The sequence below is a fragment of the Clupea harengus genome, chromosome 26 (assembly GCF_900700415.2).
Source record: "Clupea harengus chromosome 26, Ch_v2.0.2, whole genome shotgun sequence".
Taxonomy (NCBI): Eukaryota; Metazoa; Chordata; class Actinopteri; order Clupeiformes; family Clupeidae; genus Clupea; species Clupea harengus.
This window is the reverse complement of record NC_045177.1, coordinates 10,235,330-10,252,550: the sequence shown is the minus strand read 5'-3', so window position 1 is coordinate 10,252,550 and position 17,221 is coordinate 10,235,330. Positions and strand designations below refer to the sequence as shown.

Genomic DNA, 17,221 nt, shown 5'->3' with positions numbered 1-17,221 from the left:
AGAATCCACGCTGCCACACACACTGAACTCCACACAAAAGGTGGATCATGCAACACGCGTATTACTGATGAGCAACCACAGTTTTCACACATTTTGGATGAGACATTTATTTTTTCAGTGTCCGCAAAATGAGGTCTCGTGCTTCCATGATGTTAACAAATCGGTGTTATGAGATATGAGTTACCATGGGAAACAGGAGGTGTGTGAGAGCAGTGCCTCAGCCCGATGGCGACACAGCAGTGAGAGATAGTGTGGGTTGATTGACAGGAGTGACCTTCACAGTGGTAGAGTATGACAACGATTGTGGTTGAGCAACCTTAAGTTCACGCCTGTTTCTCTAGCCTCATGCTATGCAGTGGAAAGAAAGGGCAGACATAACTGGAAACAGTGTTTGTTGATATGCTTCTGTCAAAAGAGGAGAGGCTACAATGAAAGACAAATATCGGTTGACTCTGCTTCTCTCCAGATGATATACGAGAAAAAAACAAACTAGCCTCTGTTAGCTTGACTTCTAGGACAGTCTTTTTTTTCCTCAAAATGTTTTCAGAGTAAAATGTTCTTTGTACAGTTTCTTGTTTTTACCAATACCCCAGAGACCAGAAGGTGACAGCAAACACATTCAAAACTAGATTAGTGTAAATATGAGGATGAAAGCATCTACAGTACAGTTGTGTGGATCGAAGTTAAATTCACACACCCACAAAACAAATTGTTACACATAAATAACAGAAAACAGACTTTCGCAGGCGTCTGGCTACATAATAAATTATAAAAAAATAAATATATGCCTAAAATCTATTGAAGACCCATATTCGATTTGAAACCGTCAGACAGTAAAGTAACAAATAAGTACCATTAACCCGCAGAAAAAGTGGAGAGGACATTTCCACCTACTTTACACCCATGCACTGCCTGAGAACCCGACAAGTAAGTTCGCCTGATCCGAACTGTCCATGTACGTGTATGGAGTGCCTACTCTCTGGTAACTATGGAGACTGGTCTCCACGGTGAAGAGCTCTTTATCTTTAATAGAGTGTTCACCCTCTGAGAAGATGACCACCCAGACTCCCAAAGACACAATGGAGTCCCAGATGAATTTTGTGGGGGTGTCAGGTCCATTTACTACAGGGGACTCTAGAATTAACCACCATAGGTGGTGCAGTGGGTGCGTCAGCATCTTCAGTTAAAGTGGCATTGACACCATCGCTCAGGTCACTACCCAAAATATATGAAGGTTTCACGTACATACAGTTATTACATACGCAGATGTTATTTACAATATCCTACAGTCATCTATCTGTCTGGTTTTACATTGTCAACTTCAAATAGAAACACAGCTGATGATTACAACAAATAAATCGAACCCCACTCCCTTGGAAGGAGTTTAGTTCATAAAAGTCTTGGCAGTGCTTTAAATGTTGATGTTTAGGAAATAAGGCTTGAAAATAAGGTGGAACACTGGTAAGACCCGTGCTCTATAATACCAGATGTCAAACTATTTTGGTGCAGACTCCTTTAGATCCGTTGCATTGTGCTGCATTGCAGTCTTTCTACCCTAATGCTACCTTGGTGCTCTCCGTTCAAACCACAGCTCCAGTATAGCCACGGTCTACTGATTTTAAGTAATCAAGGAGGGTTTCAATTCCCTTTAGTTGAAGAAGTTACAGATTCATTGGCAGTTAGATGTTTGCCTTGGTCTGTGCTGAAAACAATTGTCATCCAACTGACATAACACACTTTGAAAGGCATTTTTATCCCTTTACTTGCTCATATACAATCTATGAATCAAAGAGAGCAAACTCTGGCTTCGCATTTAAACTACTTACTGAGCTATTATGTGGAAATGCCATGGAGGTCCTTGCTAATTTGAAAGGCTGTGGGATCACCAGTCCGTTTGGTGGAACAGCTTTGCATAATGTAAAGCTAAAAATGTTAAAATGGCACAAATGGTTGTTTTGCATTCAACAATCTGACTTATTACACGTTCATACCAGGTCATTAATATCCAATTAGATCTAACAAGGTCCAGCCAATGCACCCCTATGCCTCATGGAAATCAAATACCTGTGATGTTAATGACACCACAGACGTCAAGGCTCGAGGCTAATTTGACCCAAGCAGGCTCATAATAAATCACTGCACTGCTAAGCTCTAAATGCCTGAAAATGTCCATAGAAGATTCATATGTGAATTTTGATCAGGCTGGATGCTGCTCCTGCTGCTGCTGCTTGTTAATGAAGACTTACTGTAGCTGCAGAGGGAATAAAAAAATGGCAGCAATGTCAGCTCAATGCAGTTAAGTCATTGATTTGTGCTGAATTAAGACAGTAAATGCTTTCTGCATAATTATAATCCTGGTTCAAATGGAAATGAGTGATTTGCATTTACAAACAAATCCTTGAGGTGATAATGACCGTTATTTACAGCAGTGATGCTTGGATGTTTCTGCATGGCTGAAAAAAATGACGAACGGCGGCCAGAACAACAGAGACGCATCAGACTGCTGCAGTGCCTTCTGGGAAATGAAACGGGGGGAGACGAGGGTGAAAGCAAAGTCAGCAGAGTGTTTGACAGCTGAACCCGTTGGATGGAATGAACAGCACATAGGTGGATAGACATAGAAGGGGAGGACAAGAGAGCAAGAGAGAGAGAAAGAGAGAAAGAGAGAGAAAGAGAGAGAGGGGGAGGAAGGAAGGGAGAGAGAGTACAGACACGAAGACAACTTTCAAGGAAAACACTCCCTCTGTACTTGACACAAGTGGCACGCGCATCAAGCCCTGCGCTGCCACAAATCAGCCAATGGGCCCGAGGCGGCACCTTCTGCTGATGCCACTGGCGGCTCACGTGGGCACGGGGGCATCCCTACATGACGGAGCAGGTGAAGCCACAGCACTCCTTCAGCAGGGTCAGGCCGGTCTTGGTGACGAACGGGGAGGAGGAGGGCCGCTGGGCCCGGGACGCCAGGCTGGACGAGGGATCTGGAATGAATCAATACAGACATTCTTATTGGATATCATTTTCATTCTTTTCATTTAGAACATTGAGATATGCCTGTTGAGATGCAACCCCCCCCCCCCCCCCCCACACACACACACACACACACACACACACACACACAAGCACACACACAAACACACATACAAACACATCTTTTCCCACGAGAGAGAGGGTGCAGCTCTTGAAAACATAGTCCATTAAGAACACTGGGATGCTTACAGTTTCACAACAGGAGTGGTTGCGTGATGTTATTCCCTAGCAAGAGCCTCCACAGATAATATGGTCTATCGTGCCTACTGCTGTGAGAAGCCACTCTTTCCATCAAGATAAAAAAAGCTGAGTCCCTTTTAGGGAGAAAAGTATGGAAGGAGAGAAATGCATCTCATGTCTTTGGAATGGATTGACAACATTGGCAATTCTGACTCACTGATCAAACAGTCATTTAATTCACATTGACCTAGTGGAAATGTCTGTGGGCAGGCCTCTTGTAGATAACTTCTAATTAAGTGTTCCTTGTTTGGCATTAACCTTTGAAGACTATGCAATTCATTTTGTAGGAGGAAAAATATTCTTCAGAATCTAGTATTATTTTACCAATTGCTATTGCTGAATGTACTCTTCAATAGTATTTTCAGTGCTTACATGTTTGTATAGGACATTCAATCCTTGTGACTGGTACAAGTGAAGTGATGCACACTTTTACTGTTATCATTTAGCAGGGATTCACTCACCACAATTAAACACAACTGCCTCAAAGTGAAAGGAACACCAATTCAAGACCCAACACTTTTACACGTTCAGAGTAAGATAACACACACCTTTGTTCTTGGAGTTTTTGGGGAACTTTGATTTCAGGAAATCAGCCATCTCTTTGTCTTCCTCACGTTCCCTGTTGAAGAAAGGTAACTATGATGATCGTAGTAGGCCCTGTTGCCGTGTTACTGATGGTGTGTCATTTGTTCCTATTGTTTGAGCACAATACCCTCAGGCTATCTCAGGCTCTGCGTCTAATGTGTGTGTGTGTGTGTGTGTGTGTGTGTGTGTGTGTGTTTAACATTTCTCTTCAGACACCACTTGCATTAAGCATATGGAACATTTTTAGGAACTGATTGTATTCCCTTTCTTCTACCGCCGAAGGAAATGTAAATACACAGCGTATGTGAACACTTACAAAGGCCCTGCCAGACTATTTCATGATGCCTGAGGATATACATCACAGAAATAGAGGACCAGAGAAAGAAAAACCTCATTAATATTGTTATATGCCCTCGTGAAAATATATCACAGGGGTGAGATCTCATTGTGAGATCTGAGGGGAAATTGAATGGCAGAATATGGACGATAAAAGCAATGGGGCCTCAGCGTTAAGCCAATATGGGGTCTGCCCTTTGGGCTTGCCAGCCTAACAAATAAACAATGACATAAAGGCTTGGCTTGGCCTGTATCTCTAGATTCATGTCTTTACAATGCATCAGAGCAATCTGTTATCCCTGCGCCTAGGCCCTCTTCCCTGTTGCTTGTGTTCCTCCGGCTCATGTCAGCCTGTTGTGTTTTCCAGGAAGTGAAGATGTTCTCCGTGAACAACATGTTATTAGGTCTGATACCCATGCAAATGAAGGGCTTCACACACGCCTGGCAAAGAGTACAGCGCCATGGCCACAGGGTTAATAGGGATTCTGAGAAAGCTGTTTGTGAGGATGGGAGTCTTGTGGCTGGCTGTGGATGCTCAGAGAGATCTCAGAGAGAAAGAGAGAGAGACAGAGAGAGAGAGAGAGAGAGAGAGAGAGAGAGAGAGAGAGAGACAGAGAGAGAAAGAGAAAGAGAGAGAGAGAGATCTCTGACCTCAGTCTTTCAAACTCCACGTCGTCCACCAGGAAGTCCCTGGCCTCCACCAGCTTATGGATTTGCAGGAGCAGCTCCTCTTCCTTCTGTTTGTCTTCATTTGATTTGTCATTATCTGAAAAAAGAATGCCATTAAACCTCTCACGTCAATAAGAAAGTAATTCTGCTGCGACTCTCGATGATTGCTGGGGGGCCCTCCCTTTGATCAATCTTTACGAACTTTGAATTGTCTGTCTTGCAGTCTTGTTCAAGTTCAGGTTCAAGTTTATTTCTATAGCACATTATCATACACAGTGTCACGATCCTGCCCAGGATCTGATCCTGGTCATGTGTTTCCTTTGTTTTGCCCTGTCTTGTGTTTCTGTTTGTGTTTACTTCCTTGGTTGGCCAAGTGCTTCTTTGTTTACTTACTGTGTTCCATGTGCTGTTATTGTCCCATGTGCCTTTGTTGACGGCCCTTTCGTTACTGCCTGGTGTGTCTGGTTGTTCCCCGCCCACCTGTGCCCAGTCCTGTGTATTTAAACCCTTGTGTTTCCTCAGTGCTGGGTCTGTCAATGTTGTTTGTGTTGACGTTGTTTGTGTTGACGCTGTTTTGCTGCCCTGTTTATTCCTAGATTTTTAAGTAAAGAATCCTTTTTTTTTATTTAAATTTGTGTCTTGAGTCGTGCCGGAACCGAAATCTCCAGCATTCCACACAGAGGTCATTCAATGTGCTTTACACTTAAAACCTTGGCAACAGGGAATCTAAAATAAACAGCAGTGCCAAGATATAAATGTAACAGTGTGAAAAACAAGTGTAAAGTGCAGTAAAAAAATAAAAATAAAAGCATTCACTTCATTAACTCAAACCACAGCCAACTGATTCATTGAAGGCAGTGGAAAATTAGCTGGCAAAACTGTTTACAGTTGGGGTAGATCCGATCTCCATGGGGAGCTGGTTCCCGCCGTGGGCAGCCTTACAGCTAAATACCATTTCACCCTGCTTGGTGCCAACTCTGGGCACCATTAGCTGGCCAGCTCTTGCAGATCCAATAGACCTACCAGCATTATATTCAACTTTTCAGAGATATATCTATGACCCAGACCATTTAGTGACTTACAGACAATAAATAACACTTTTAATTCAATCCTGAATCAAACTGGGAGCCCAAAGATTGGACAATTGGAGTAATGTGCTCCTTTCTTAGTTTTTGTTGAAATTCTAGTTGCAGCATTCTGGATCAGCTCAATATATTTTTAGCTGGAGTAAAATTAAGTCTACACTTCTCAGCCACAGAGAGACTAGTGGCTGAGAAAATTCACACATTTTACAAATGAAACAATGTAATAAAAATTCTGCCAAATCCAATTAGCACAATAACATCACTTCCTCCTCTGGCATATGGAGAATGCCAGCAGGGTAATCAGCAACCACTCACTGAGGATGGCAAAGCTGCAGAGACGGAATATTCTCTTAAATGGCACATTCTGTCAAACTACACATTCTCTCAAACTTAAAAATCATGTAATGCTAACCCAGAAGTCAGTGACCACATTTGTTGCAGCTTCAGACCATGACTCCCATCACTATGACCAGAGGATACAGACCACTGACTCCCATCACTATAAGCAGATCACTGACTCCCATCACTATGAGCAGATCACTGACTCCCATCACTATGAGCAGATCACTGACTCCCATCACTATGAGCAGAGGATACAGACCACTGACTCCCATCACTATGAGCAGAGGATACAGACCACTGACTCCCATCACTATAAGCAGACCACTGACTCCCATCACTATGAGCAGACCACTGACTCCCATCACTATGAGCAGATCACTGACTCCCATCACTATGAGCAGACCACTGACTCCCATCACTATGACCAGAGGATACAGATCACTGACTCCCATCACTATGACCAGAGGAGTCAGATCACTGACTCCCATCCCTATGAGCAGATCACTGACTCCCATCACTATGAGCAGATCACTGACTCCCATCCCTATGAGCAGACCACTGACTCCCATCACTATGAGCAGAGGAGACTGACTCCCATCACTATAAGCAGACCACTGACTCCCATCACTATGAGCAGACCACTGACTCCCATCACTATGAGCAGATCACTGACTCCCATCACTATGAGCAGACCACTGACTCCCATCACTATGACCAGAGGATACAGATCACTGACTCCCATCACTATGACCAGAGGAGTCAGATCACTGACTCCCATCCCTATGAGCAGATCACTGACTCCCATCACTATGAGCAGATCACTGACTCCCATCCCTATGAGCAGACCACTGACTCCCATCACTATGAGCAGAGGAGACTGACTCCCATCACTATAAGCAGACCACTGACTCCCATCCCTATGACCAGAGGAGTCAGATCACTGACTCCCATCCCCATGACCAGAGGAGTCAGATCACTGACTCCCATCACTATGACCAGAGGAGTCAGACCATGACTCCCATCACTATAAGCAGATCACTGACTCCCATCACTATGACCAGATCACTGACTCCCATCACTATGACCAGATCACTGACTCCCATCCCTATGAGCAGACCACTGACTCCCATCACTATGAGCAGATCACTGACTCCCATCACTATGAGCAGATCACTGACTCCCATCACTATGAGCAGATCACTGACTCCCATCACTATGAGCAGATCACTGACTCCCATCACTATGAGCAGATCACTGACTCCCATCACTATGAGCAGATAACTGACTCCCATCCCTATGACCAGAGGAGTCAGGGGGTTTACCTGGAATGGACACCAGCTTCTGCAGCTCCTTCTTCAGCCGGGTGATCTCCTTACAGAGCTGAATGTCATCCATCCTACAGGGAATGAAGAGAACATATGAGAATAAGATACCATTGTGGTCACATGACCCTGAAATGTCACAGCCAATCACAAAAGCCGACCAAATACAGACACCAGATTTGTTATCTCGTGGTCATGAAAAACAGTTCTTAAAAGGTGATAGAAAAAAACAATATTGACTTGGCCGTACCTAGAACATTTATATTTATTAAATTTATATTTATTACATTCATATTTCTTCATTAACCAGATGTGTTTTGCCCCAAGTCATCATTTCACGTTTCATATCACTTCAAAGTCAGTTTATCACTTCATTGGGCTGTAAGGGAACCTAACCCGTGATCTTGGTACTGCCGTGTTGGACGTCTGGGACCCATATTTCTCCAATGTCCTCAGACTACCAAACCACATCAAACAGGCAGAGATGTTTAGTTTGTGATCTGAATGTTCCCTGTGGCATTACACGAACTCTCCAAATGACTCGCCATGCTTGATCTTTCATGTCCACCTGTTTCCTTGTTACAGGAAAAAAAGCAATTTAGTTGTGCAGTGGTGGCATTTGACTGAAGGAAATGGCTGCCAATTAATGCTTCCTCTTAAGCAGCAAATGTGAGCATGTCACCATCAACCCATGAAGGGCTCACTACTAATGAATGGAGAGAAGCACCAGAGAGTGTATCACACACATGAAATACCATTACCACTGCTTTTCTGGTGGCTAGCTGTGCATGTCTAAACAATGACTTGCTTTTGCCTTATCCTGATCAATACATACAATCCTTTCACAATGTTCATTAAAACTTAACGAGGTAATACACGTATTACTTTCGCGTGATTTCGCTTAATTGGGTGCATGGACAAATTGTGAGTCACTAGGCACACCTGCGATGCGATTCGCTAGTCTGCTGAACTCTCTGAGGCTTCATTTACTTCCTAACCGACTCATCTCAGTTTCATCACTAGAGCTCGATCGTGACTCATCATCCACACATCTGGGGTGACCACGAGCTGTAAGCCCGATCGAGAGTCAGAGATCTCTTTCCTCTGAGCTACATATGCGTCAGACTCCTCTGATCTGCAAAGTCATTCGGAGAGAGAGAGATTAATATACATGCAACAGAGGAGCTGGCAACAGTGAAAGCAAACCCACTGAAATTTTAATGTGAGGCAGCTGGCTGATCAGATGCTTGTGGGTGATGAAAGCGAAGGGGACCTTCTGGAGAGATGACAACGGAAATAACTGACCTAAGAACAGCTTTCCAGTGCATACGGCGGGACGCAAGGTTACAAATCAAAGTTGTAACCTTCATTGGTTGTAGATGGCGGCCGTAAGTTTTGCCTGCAGATAACCGCTCTCATGCGGACGCTTTGGTAATCCTCTATCATGAGGCCAGACATTCAAGTTACAGCACGTCATTTGTATGCGTGGGCATGTAAGACAAAAGGATTTATGTGCATAAGAGTCATCCTTTAGCCCATTACACGTGATTACGTTATAACCATCCAAGTTTATGAAGGCTCAACAGTCACTGAGGCATTTGGTTTTGGATTTGAATGTTCATAATCAGACTCACTGCAAACATTCTGTGCATGTTTTTGTATGTACATAACGTGCTGACCACCAATAAATATGGCACCAGAAATACTGGCAGGAGTTAGAGACAAACATTCTGTTTGCAAACTATCAAAAAGGTGGACTGGCCTCACTGCGTTTCAGGACACAGACCAAAACTAGACTGGGAAGCTACAGGATGGGCAATCAAACACTTGGATGGACAAAAGGTTCAGAACAATTAACCTAGCTATTTAACCTAACATAAAAGGCGCTTCAAGAAATCAATGAACAGTGGTATGGTTGTCCCAAAGTGGAACAGATTGACAGGCAATACAACCAGGCTATAACTTTTCACTTTTAAGTCTGTATATTGTGGATTGCTGCTGGCCCACTTTACACTGTGAGATGACTGATAAGCTTCATGCTTCTAGTAAGTCTTATGGTCCTGATGCTGCATCTCTCTTGCATGTGCGTACATCCTCTTCAGATCACATGCACATGGCTATAAATGGATGGGATTGCTGAATTTCGCATATAAACAAACCTGCAATCGAATTTATTCAAACTGATCAAAATCTTTGCCCATCATTGAAATCAAATGTGATATTCCAATAACGGAATGTTTAAACCACTCTTCCCAATCGCTCACCATAGTGACAAAACAGATTAATTGAAATCAAATGTGATATTCCAATAACGGAATGTTTAAACCACTCTTCCCACTCGCTCACCATAGTGACAAAACAGATTAATTGTGAGCAACCATGGAAACCAACTGATCTGATTGTATGCACCTGTGGCCTTCCTTTGAGTGAGTGAGGCGCGCTGGCTGTTGTTTGGGGGCTAGGAGGCAAGGCCACATTTACACTATTCATTATCATGCAAATGCAACATCGGGGCGGGAGCATATGGCTAGCTGTCACAGCTGCCACTTATCTTAAATGGATGAGAAAGTGCGTGAGATAGACAGGAGAGAAACTGGGCACGCGGAGACTGGCTGAATACTCACATGTATCTCAATACTCACATGTATCTCAGCTCAATACTCACATGTATCTCAGCTCAATACTCACATGTATCTCAATACTCACATGTATCTCAGCTCAATACTCACATGTATCTCAGCTCAATACTCACATGTATCTCAATACTCACATGTATCTCAGCTCAATACTCACATGTATCTCAGCTCAATACTCACATGTATCTCAATACTCACATGTATCTCAATACTCACATGTATCTCAGCTCAATACTCACATGTATCTCAATACTCACATGTATCTCAATACTCACATGTATCTCAGCTCAATACTCACATGTATCTCAATACTCACATGTATCTCAGCTCAATACTCACATGTATCTCAATACTCACATGTATCTCAGCTCAATACTCACATGTATCTCAATACTCACATGTATCTCAGCTCAGACTCGCGTCGAACTAACGCGTCTCGGATCCGCTCGATTTTGAAGAGCTCTCCCTCAATGTCATCTATTGTGATGGTTGAGTCGGCCATGGACACCACATCCTCCTCTGTGAAATCAAAATGACATTTTCTTATTACTTTTGCAGTGGTTTGGCACATATAATACTCACCCCAGTAAATAATTACAGAAACATAAAATCAACAAAAATCTTAACACTATTCAGGAGGACCATCCTTTCTTATTTGCCGTACAGACACACAAATGAACACACACACACACACACACACACACACACACACACACACACACACACACACACACACACACACACACACACACACACACACACACACACACACACACACACACCCACACACACAAACACACAGACACACAGACACACAGAGACACACACACACACACACACACACATACACACACACACACACACACACACACACACACACACGCACAGACACACACACACCTACTTGGGGGTCATAAATCAGTGCCAGAGAAGCGGTCTGAAATTACAGCTCACTGGGGGTGAACACTGGATGTTGGGTGCAAATGATTGTGTGTCAGCACTAACCAGGGCTGGCATAACTCCCTGTCTAAAACTGCTTTTAATTAGGTCTGCCCCCCGCCCCCCCCTCCTCTCACCCTCACTCTCTCTCTCCCTTTTTCTTCTCCTCCTCTCTCCTCATGTCCGATGTCAAAACACATCATTACAGCAGCACAGCCAGCATCAAAATGGCAAACTGGTCACAACTGACCACCATTTCTGCTCGGAAAAAGAAACTACCTATTATATGTTTTTGAACTAGTTGAAAGAGAAGACAAAAAACTAAGACTTCAAAGGATTGGGAGACATATATAACATGTTTTGCATTTTGATAACGTACACACAATGGAGTTCAGGCATTTTATGATTCACGCCTGAAACCAACAGAATGAAGAAAAAAACGTACTCTGAAATTACATTTTTCATAGAATTTAATAGTCACACTTATCCAACAGTGCTGTTTCACTGTGCTATTCTAACCTGAAGGTGCTGAACGTTTCCTCATCAACACCTACAAGTTTCCAGTTTAGCTGTGAATGGGATATTACTTGTGGTAGAGAGTTTCATAGCTTTATTATATAAAGTTCTGAAAATACTGTATATGTACAGTATATTCAACTTAATGAAAAAGCATTAAGCAATTCATGTATAATGAGGGGCCTACATTTATTAACAGTCCATATATCTTCATTTCTGGTAAGACTTTATTTGGATAGTCCACCTGCAGAGACTTTACATATAGGGGACCTTCTGTAAGGGGTCATCCAAATAAAGCGTGACCTAATTTATTTGTATGTGGTAACTGTTACGTCCCCCTACACCCCTATTGGCTTTGCAGTGGCAGTGCAACAGTCTTTGGGTGGTGAATGGACGTAATAAGCTTGATTGTCCACACCTGAGGAGGTGTGGATAAAAGCCATGCTGTTTGCCCTCAGAGGGAGCTCGCATTCCCACCATGCTCTGGAGGCTGGTGAACACCATGCGTTTGGTGCTGGTGTTTTGCAGACACCATTTTAGCCACTACTTTTAAGTTATATAGAAATAAATAATAGTATTTTCGTACAACTCTGTGGTCTGTCTCCAATTCATGTTGCGGCTCAAGAGCCGGGTCGTAACAGTAACCAATCCTTTAATTATCATATTTAATTATCATATAATGGTACCACTGCCTTCCTGTGGTGAGCTGCTGTTTTGAGGATTCTGGTTTTGTTCTGAAAAGATGGCCGCCTTTCACACGTTGGAGAAAAGAGGAAGTGTGTTGTATTTGCTTTCAAATATGCTGTCTCATTCACTCTAATAAGACTGTTTAACTCCAGGGCAACACTAATCATGCTCACAGACATCATGCTTGGTTAGAGAAAGGCCTCAACCCCTCTGCCAGGTTCCTGTTATTCTTTTACTATCTCCCACAATAGTTATTCTTCTCTTTTCTGGTTCAAATATATTGTGTAAGATATGTGTCACATAATATTTAATAAGCATAAGGAACTATACAACCAAGTTAGCTCCAATAGCTTCTCACTATCCTAGAGCTTCCCAACTCAAAGTTAGTTAGGAAGTTTGGGAAAGTATAAATACATTTATAACCACACCACAATAAATCAGTCGACTCTTTTCAAGCAATCTCTTCATTTCGTAACTTCAAATAAAATGGCAAGGGCTCTAAATATGAGGGGCAGTTGTGGCAAGCTAGTAAAGTCAAGTAAAGATGGTGATGAACAAAAACAAAGCCAATCCTAAAACCTCACACCACTTCAAATTGTCATCCCGTCAGGTCCCCTCATCAGGTCAGTTGTACTTGTGCTGTGTTATAATCGTACTCTCGAGTCCATCAATTAGAGAGAGACCAAGGGGGTCACTCTGAACCTGTACACTCCATCCTCTTGAGAACATGTATTCAAGCCCAATAACCAATGTTCATGCATCTCTGTCTGGTACTGAGATTAGATACATGTACTTGTACTTGTACAATATTGTGGGCCCATCCTAACAGGCGTGTTGTTTTGAGCGTCTCTGCTGACACTTTGATATGAAACTGCCACTGTGCTTTTCTTTCCAGAAGATATCCTTGCAATGTTCAGGTTGATCCCAGCCTTCAGCTTCTATTACTGAGAAAGCCATCATCATCTCTCACAGTGCCTTAGCAAGTTCATATGCTTGCTTCTAAAGTGCGCGTGTGTGTGTGTGTGTGTGTGTGTGTGTGTGTGTGTGTGTCTGTGTGTGTGTGTGTGTGTGTGTGTGTGTGTGTGTGTGTGTGTGTGTGTGTGTGTGTGTGTGTGTGTGTGTGTGTGTGTGTGTGTCTGTGTCTGTGTCTGTGTCTGTGTCTGTGTCTGTCTGTGTCTGTGTCTGTGTGTCTGTGTCTGTGTCTGTGTCTGTGTCTGTGTCTGTGTCTGTGTCTGTGTCTGTGTCTGTCTGTGTCTGTGTCTGTGTGTGCATGGATGCATATGCATGCTTGAGTATACATGTAGACTTAGGGTTAATTACATGTTGTGAGTACCTACACAATAACTTTCTTTCATATACAGATTCCCTAAAAAACTCTCACATCATCCCAAAGTCATTCTACAACAAACAGGGAGCCTGACTCTCCCCAGGCATCAAAAGCAGTCCGCTATTTGGTTTCGCAAAAGGTTTGTAGCTATTTGTGCTCGACAGTCAATCATATGATACCCCTCCCTTCAGCAACCTGTGGTGGTGTTTTACCTCCTGGGTCTATTATGTTGTCATGTACACTATGGTTTTTAGAGAAGCACTATCTCCTTCCAAGCTAATGAAGAAGAGCTCCCAGCATGGCATCCAGCGGGTCAAGGGAGCATCTAGTGACAGAATGTCAGGTCAGATTCAAGAGCTGTGTCAGATATGAGATGGGGAAATCTGAAATGACCTGACCACCCATAGTGATGTATATTTGCTCTTGCACAGTATGTCAGTAGTCCTCTTGTGATAATATGTGCAAGATAAGAGTTTTGGGTAGATTTGCATCCCAATTAGTAAAAGCCTGTTGGTGACTACAAAGACCCGTATAGGATTCCAGGGTTCCCACAGACGAATGCATTACATTTAGGAGGAATGGAATCTAAAGGATTTGCCAATGTTTGTAATTGGGTTTAAGTCATCTTTCTGTAGGCCTATTCATTTGGTCAGAGCTCGGCCGAGATGAAATAATTCTCTAGATAACAATAGTTTACAAATCAGTAGTGGTGTTTTAATGACCAAACACTGGATTGCTGCGTGCTGTAAACAAGCTGCCAACTGTTTCTTTGAGGATAAACGGCTTTGGATAACTGCTGAGACGAAGAGCATGCATCTAGCAATGAATTTAGCGGTGTTCCTTAGGATGTTAATGTCATTTTGAATAATTTTGGCTGATGCTGTGCAGCATACCCTTTTGTTTGCTGGTATGAGCAAATTATTGGCGAAAAGAAATGTAGAAATGTATAGGCTACTTATTTCATGTTTAGAATGTATTTAAATATGAAATTACTAACATAGATCTATATTTAATTTATTGTGCTTTCAGGATCTCGATGAATAGGCTACGTTGTTAAGGCTAATTCCATAATTGGGTCTTGATTAGTTAATTAAGCAAAACTCCCAGATAAATCGGTCTTGTCGGTCAGCCAGCTGGTAGGCTGCAATTTTGTAAAGTTATTCAATTCTGCCCACAATATTGTACTTTGTTTTGCAGTAGAAAGAACATTATCACAAGGCACTGTCGTAAATGAAAAGATCGTTGTCATTACTTAATTCCGGTCAATAACTTATCTCTGTAGCCTACATCACCAGATGACACAGACACTGAGCTACTCTACACCTTATCAGAGATGCTGCTGCATTTACATAAAAGCTATATTACGAGCCGGACTGGGAGATAAGTAACCTGAGCCGTATGGGTAGCCTAAAAAGATATCATGTTTCAGAGCTTTTGAAAAGGGAGAAAAACTATACCTGGTTTGTCGGTCTCTGTGTTCCATTTAGTGCATTCCAGGGACCCGTACTGGTTTGAGGCTCTCCGTTCCTTGTCCATCACTCCACTGTGAAGGATTTCACTTCAACAGAGAAACTGGCAACAACTGAAGAACTTAGCTACACAAAGATGCGACTTGATCAGTACGTTGTCATACAAATATGATAAATGTCGAATCCGACATCCTGTGGTCCAGCTCAAAATTGTTGGATAAAATAGCAAGGGCTTGTGAATCCTTCCCTGAGCTCAGCGATTGTGTGGATTTCAACACGAATCGGAGGATCTGCGCGCCGATTAACTTTACGTTGCCCGATAGCACCATCTTGCGCTTTCAAAAGGAACTGAATACAACACAGATGTTCCGACAGATGCATGGCCCAGGTCCATGATGGAGTCAGCAGGTTTATCAATTTAGTGACAAAAAGTACAAATACCCCCCGATTTGCAAACAAACAGAATATATGCTACACCAGTCACTCCATGTTTTACAAATACAAAACACACCTCTCAAACAAACACACTGTGCTTTCCAAATAGCAATGCTACAGAACGAATACAGGACAGATTTAACAAATGTAAACAAAGAATAGAAATACTGCATATAAACCATGTTTTGTATGCCTGTCTAATGTGTTACAAGTTGTTCTACAAGTACACAGCAACCACAACATTTGTGGATCAGGTGATACAAGTTGTACAAGTTGTAAATTTAAACACTTGTAGGAGTTGCAAATGTAACTAACAATATACTGTAGTTAGTTACATGTCTGAAATGTGTAGCTATCTGCAATATATTTTAAAGCAGCAATAAGGAGTTCTGTTCCAAAACTAGCAAGCTAACTACCTAAAAGGCATGCAAAAACCTTGCAAAGCACCAACAGCCCAGTTGGCACTGATAGAAGCTTGACAACACACTAACTGGTGTCTTTTGGCAGTAGAGCTGGCAATGTCACGCTGTGAAAGCTTTTCATCCATTTTTGCAGGGTATTCCAGCCCAGTATACAGAACGACATAGGTCATAGCCTGGATGACTAGTGGGAAAGACACAGGTGTTTATCTGTCCTTCACATGACCATATGCTATCAAAATGAATTTGAGGATGGTACCAAAACTAGTTGCCTATAAAACCATACCTCAAAAAGTGTCAAATTGTTGCATAGTGTTACTTTAACTTAATGTGGAAGATGGAGCTATCTATAATCATACCTGATGACAAAGATGTAAAAAAAATTAACAATAAAAACAAAATAACTTCTGAGTAATATACAAATAAAACAAATCAACCTTCTTGTTCTCTAGTCACACCATCCATCAGCGATTTGATGCGGTGAGTGGAAGGCAGATGTCCCTGTAGCGCCACCTGCTGTTGATGCCTTTGCAACCGTGCCAAAAATCTGATGGTCCAGAAATGACATGGTTGCTGTGTACTTGTAGAAAATGTGTTCCACTTGTAAAACTGATTATACAGACATGGAAAATGTGGTTAATTTATTTCTATTCTTTGTTTACATTTGTGGAATCTATCCTTTATTTGTTTGCGAGTAGTATTTTGAGTTGCAAAACGTGTGTTGTATTTTCAAAGCACATTGTGTTTGTTTGAGAGGTGTGTATTTATAAAACATGGTGTGCATATTTGCAAAACGTTGGACATTAATGAATCACATTCTATTTGTTTGCAAATCGCGGGGTATTTGTAAATGTTTTTCTCACTAAATTGATTACTTCACTGAGGTAAGATAACTTCATTCAGTCATTTTTCTCTACAAACGTCATACTTTAATGTTGAGTTAAAAATTCATCTATGTACATAACGTATACATTTGTACAACAATTCCATTTACAAAATTATGAAATAAATTACAACAAAAGAGTAACAGTATAATGTGTTTAAAAATAGTGTGTAGTCTGTTTTCCATAAGAAATGATCATATGTGATAGCATCATTAGTAAGCAATTGGTGGGTAAATCAACTGACTATTCCATTTTTTGGCCGAAGTCTGCTGAGCTCAGATCAGCGGAGGCCAATTTGTGCAG

At 42.1% G+C, this 17,221-nt stretch overlaps 1 protein-coding gene across 1 annotated transcript; it reads right to left on the bottom strand.

Annotated features, from left to right (window-relative positions):
• Positions 1-864: 864 nt before the first annotated feature.
• On the bottom strand, positions 865-15,430 carry pik3r6a (phosphoinositide-3-kinase, regulatory subunit 6a). Its single transcript, XM_031563918.2, has 6 exons — positions 15,169-15,430; positions 10,641-10,761; positions 7,607-7,680; positions 4,840-4,954; positions 3,816-3,886; positions 865-2,978 (listed from the first exon to the last, which is right to left on the bottom strand). Exons 1-6 carry the CDS (start codon positions 15,245-15,247, stop codon positions 2,863-2,865), a joined length of 576 nt encoding a protein of 191 aa, XP_031419778.1. The 5' UTR covers positions 15,248-15,430; the 3' UTR covers positions 865-2,862.
• Positions 15,431-17,221: the final 1,791 nt, after the last annotated feature.

Coding starts and splice junctions, on each gene's coding strand:
- pik3r6a (XM_031563918.2), bottom strand. CDS start 15,247: ATGGACAAGGAACGGAGAGCCTCAAACCAGTACGGGTCCCTGGAATGC. Junction 4,955..7,606: donor GAAGCTGGTGTCCATTCCAG/GTAAACCCCCTG, acceptor TTCTTTTTTCAG/ATAATGACAAATCAAATGAA. Junction 3,887..4,839: donor GTGGAGTTTGAAAGACTGAG/GTCAGAGATCTC, acceptor TTTCTTCAACAG/GGAACGTGAGGAAGACAAAG.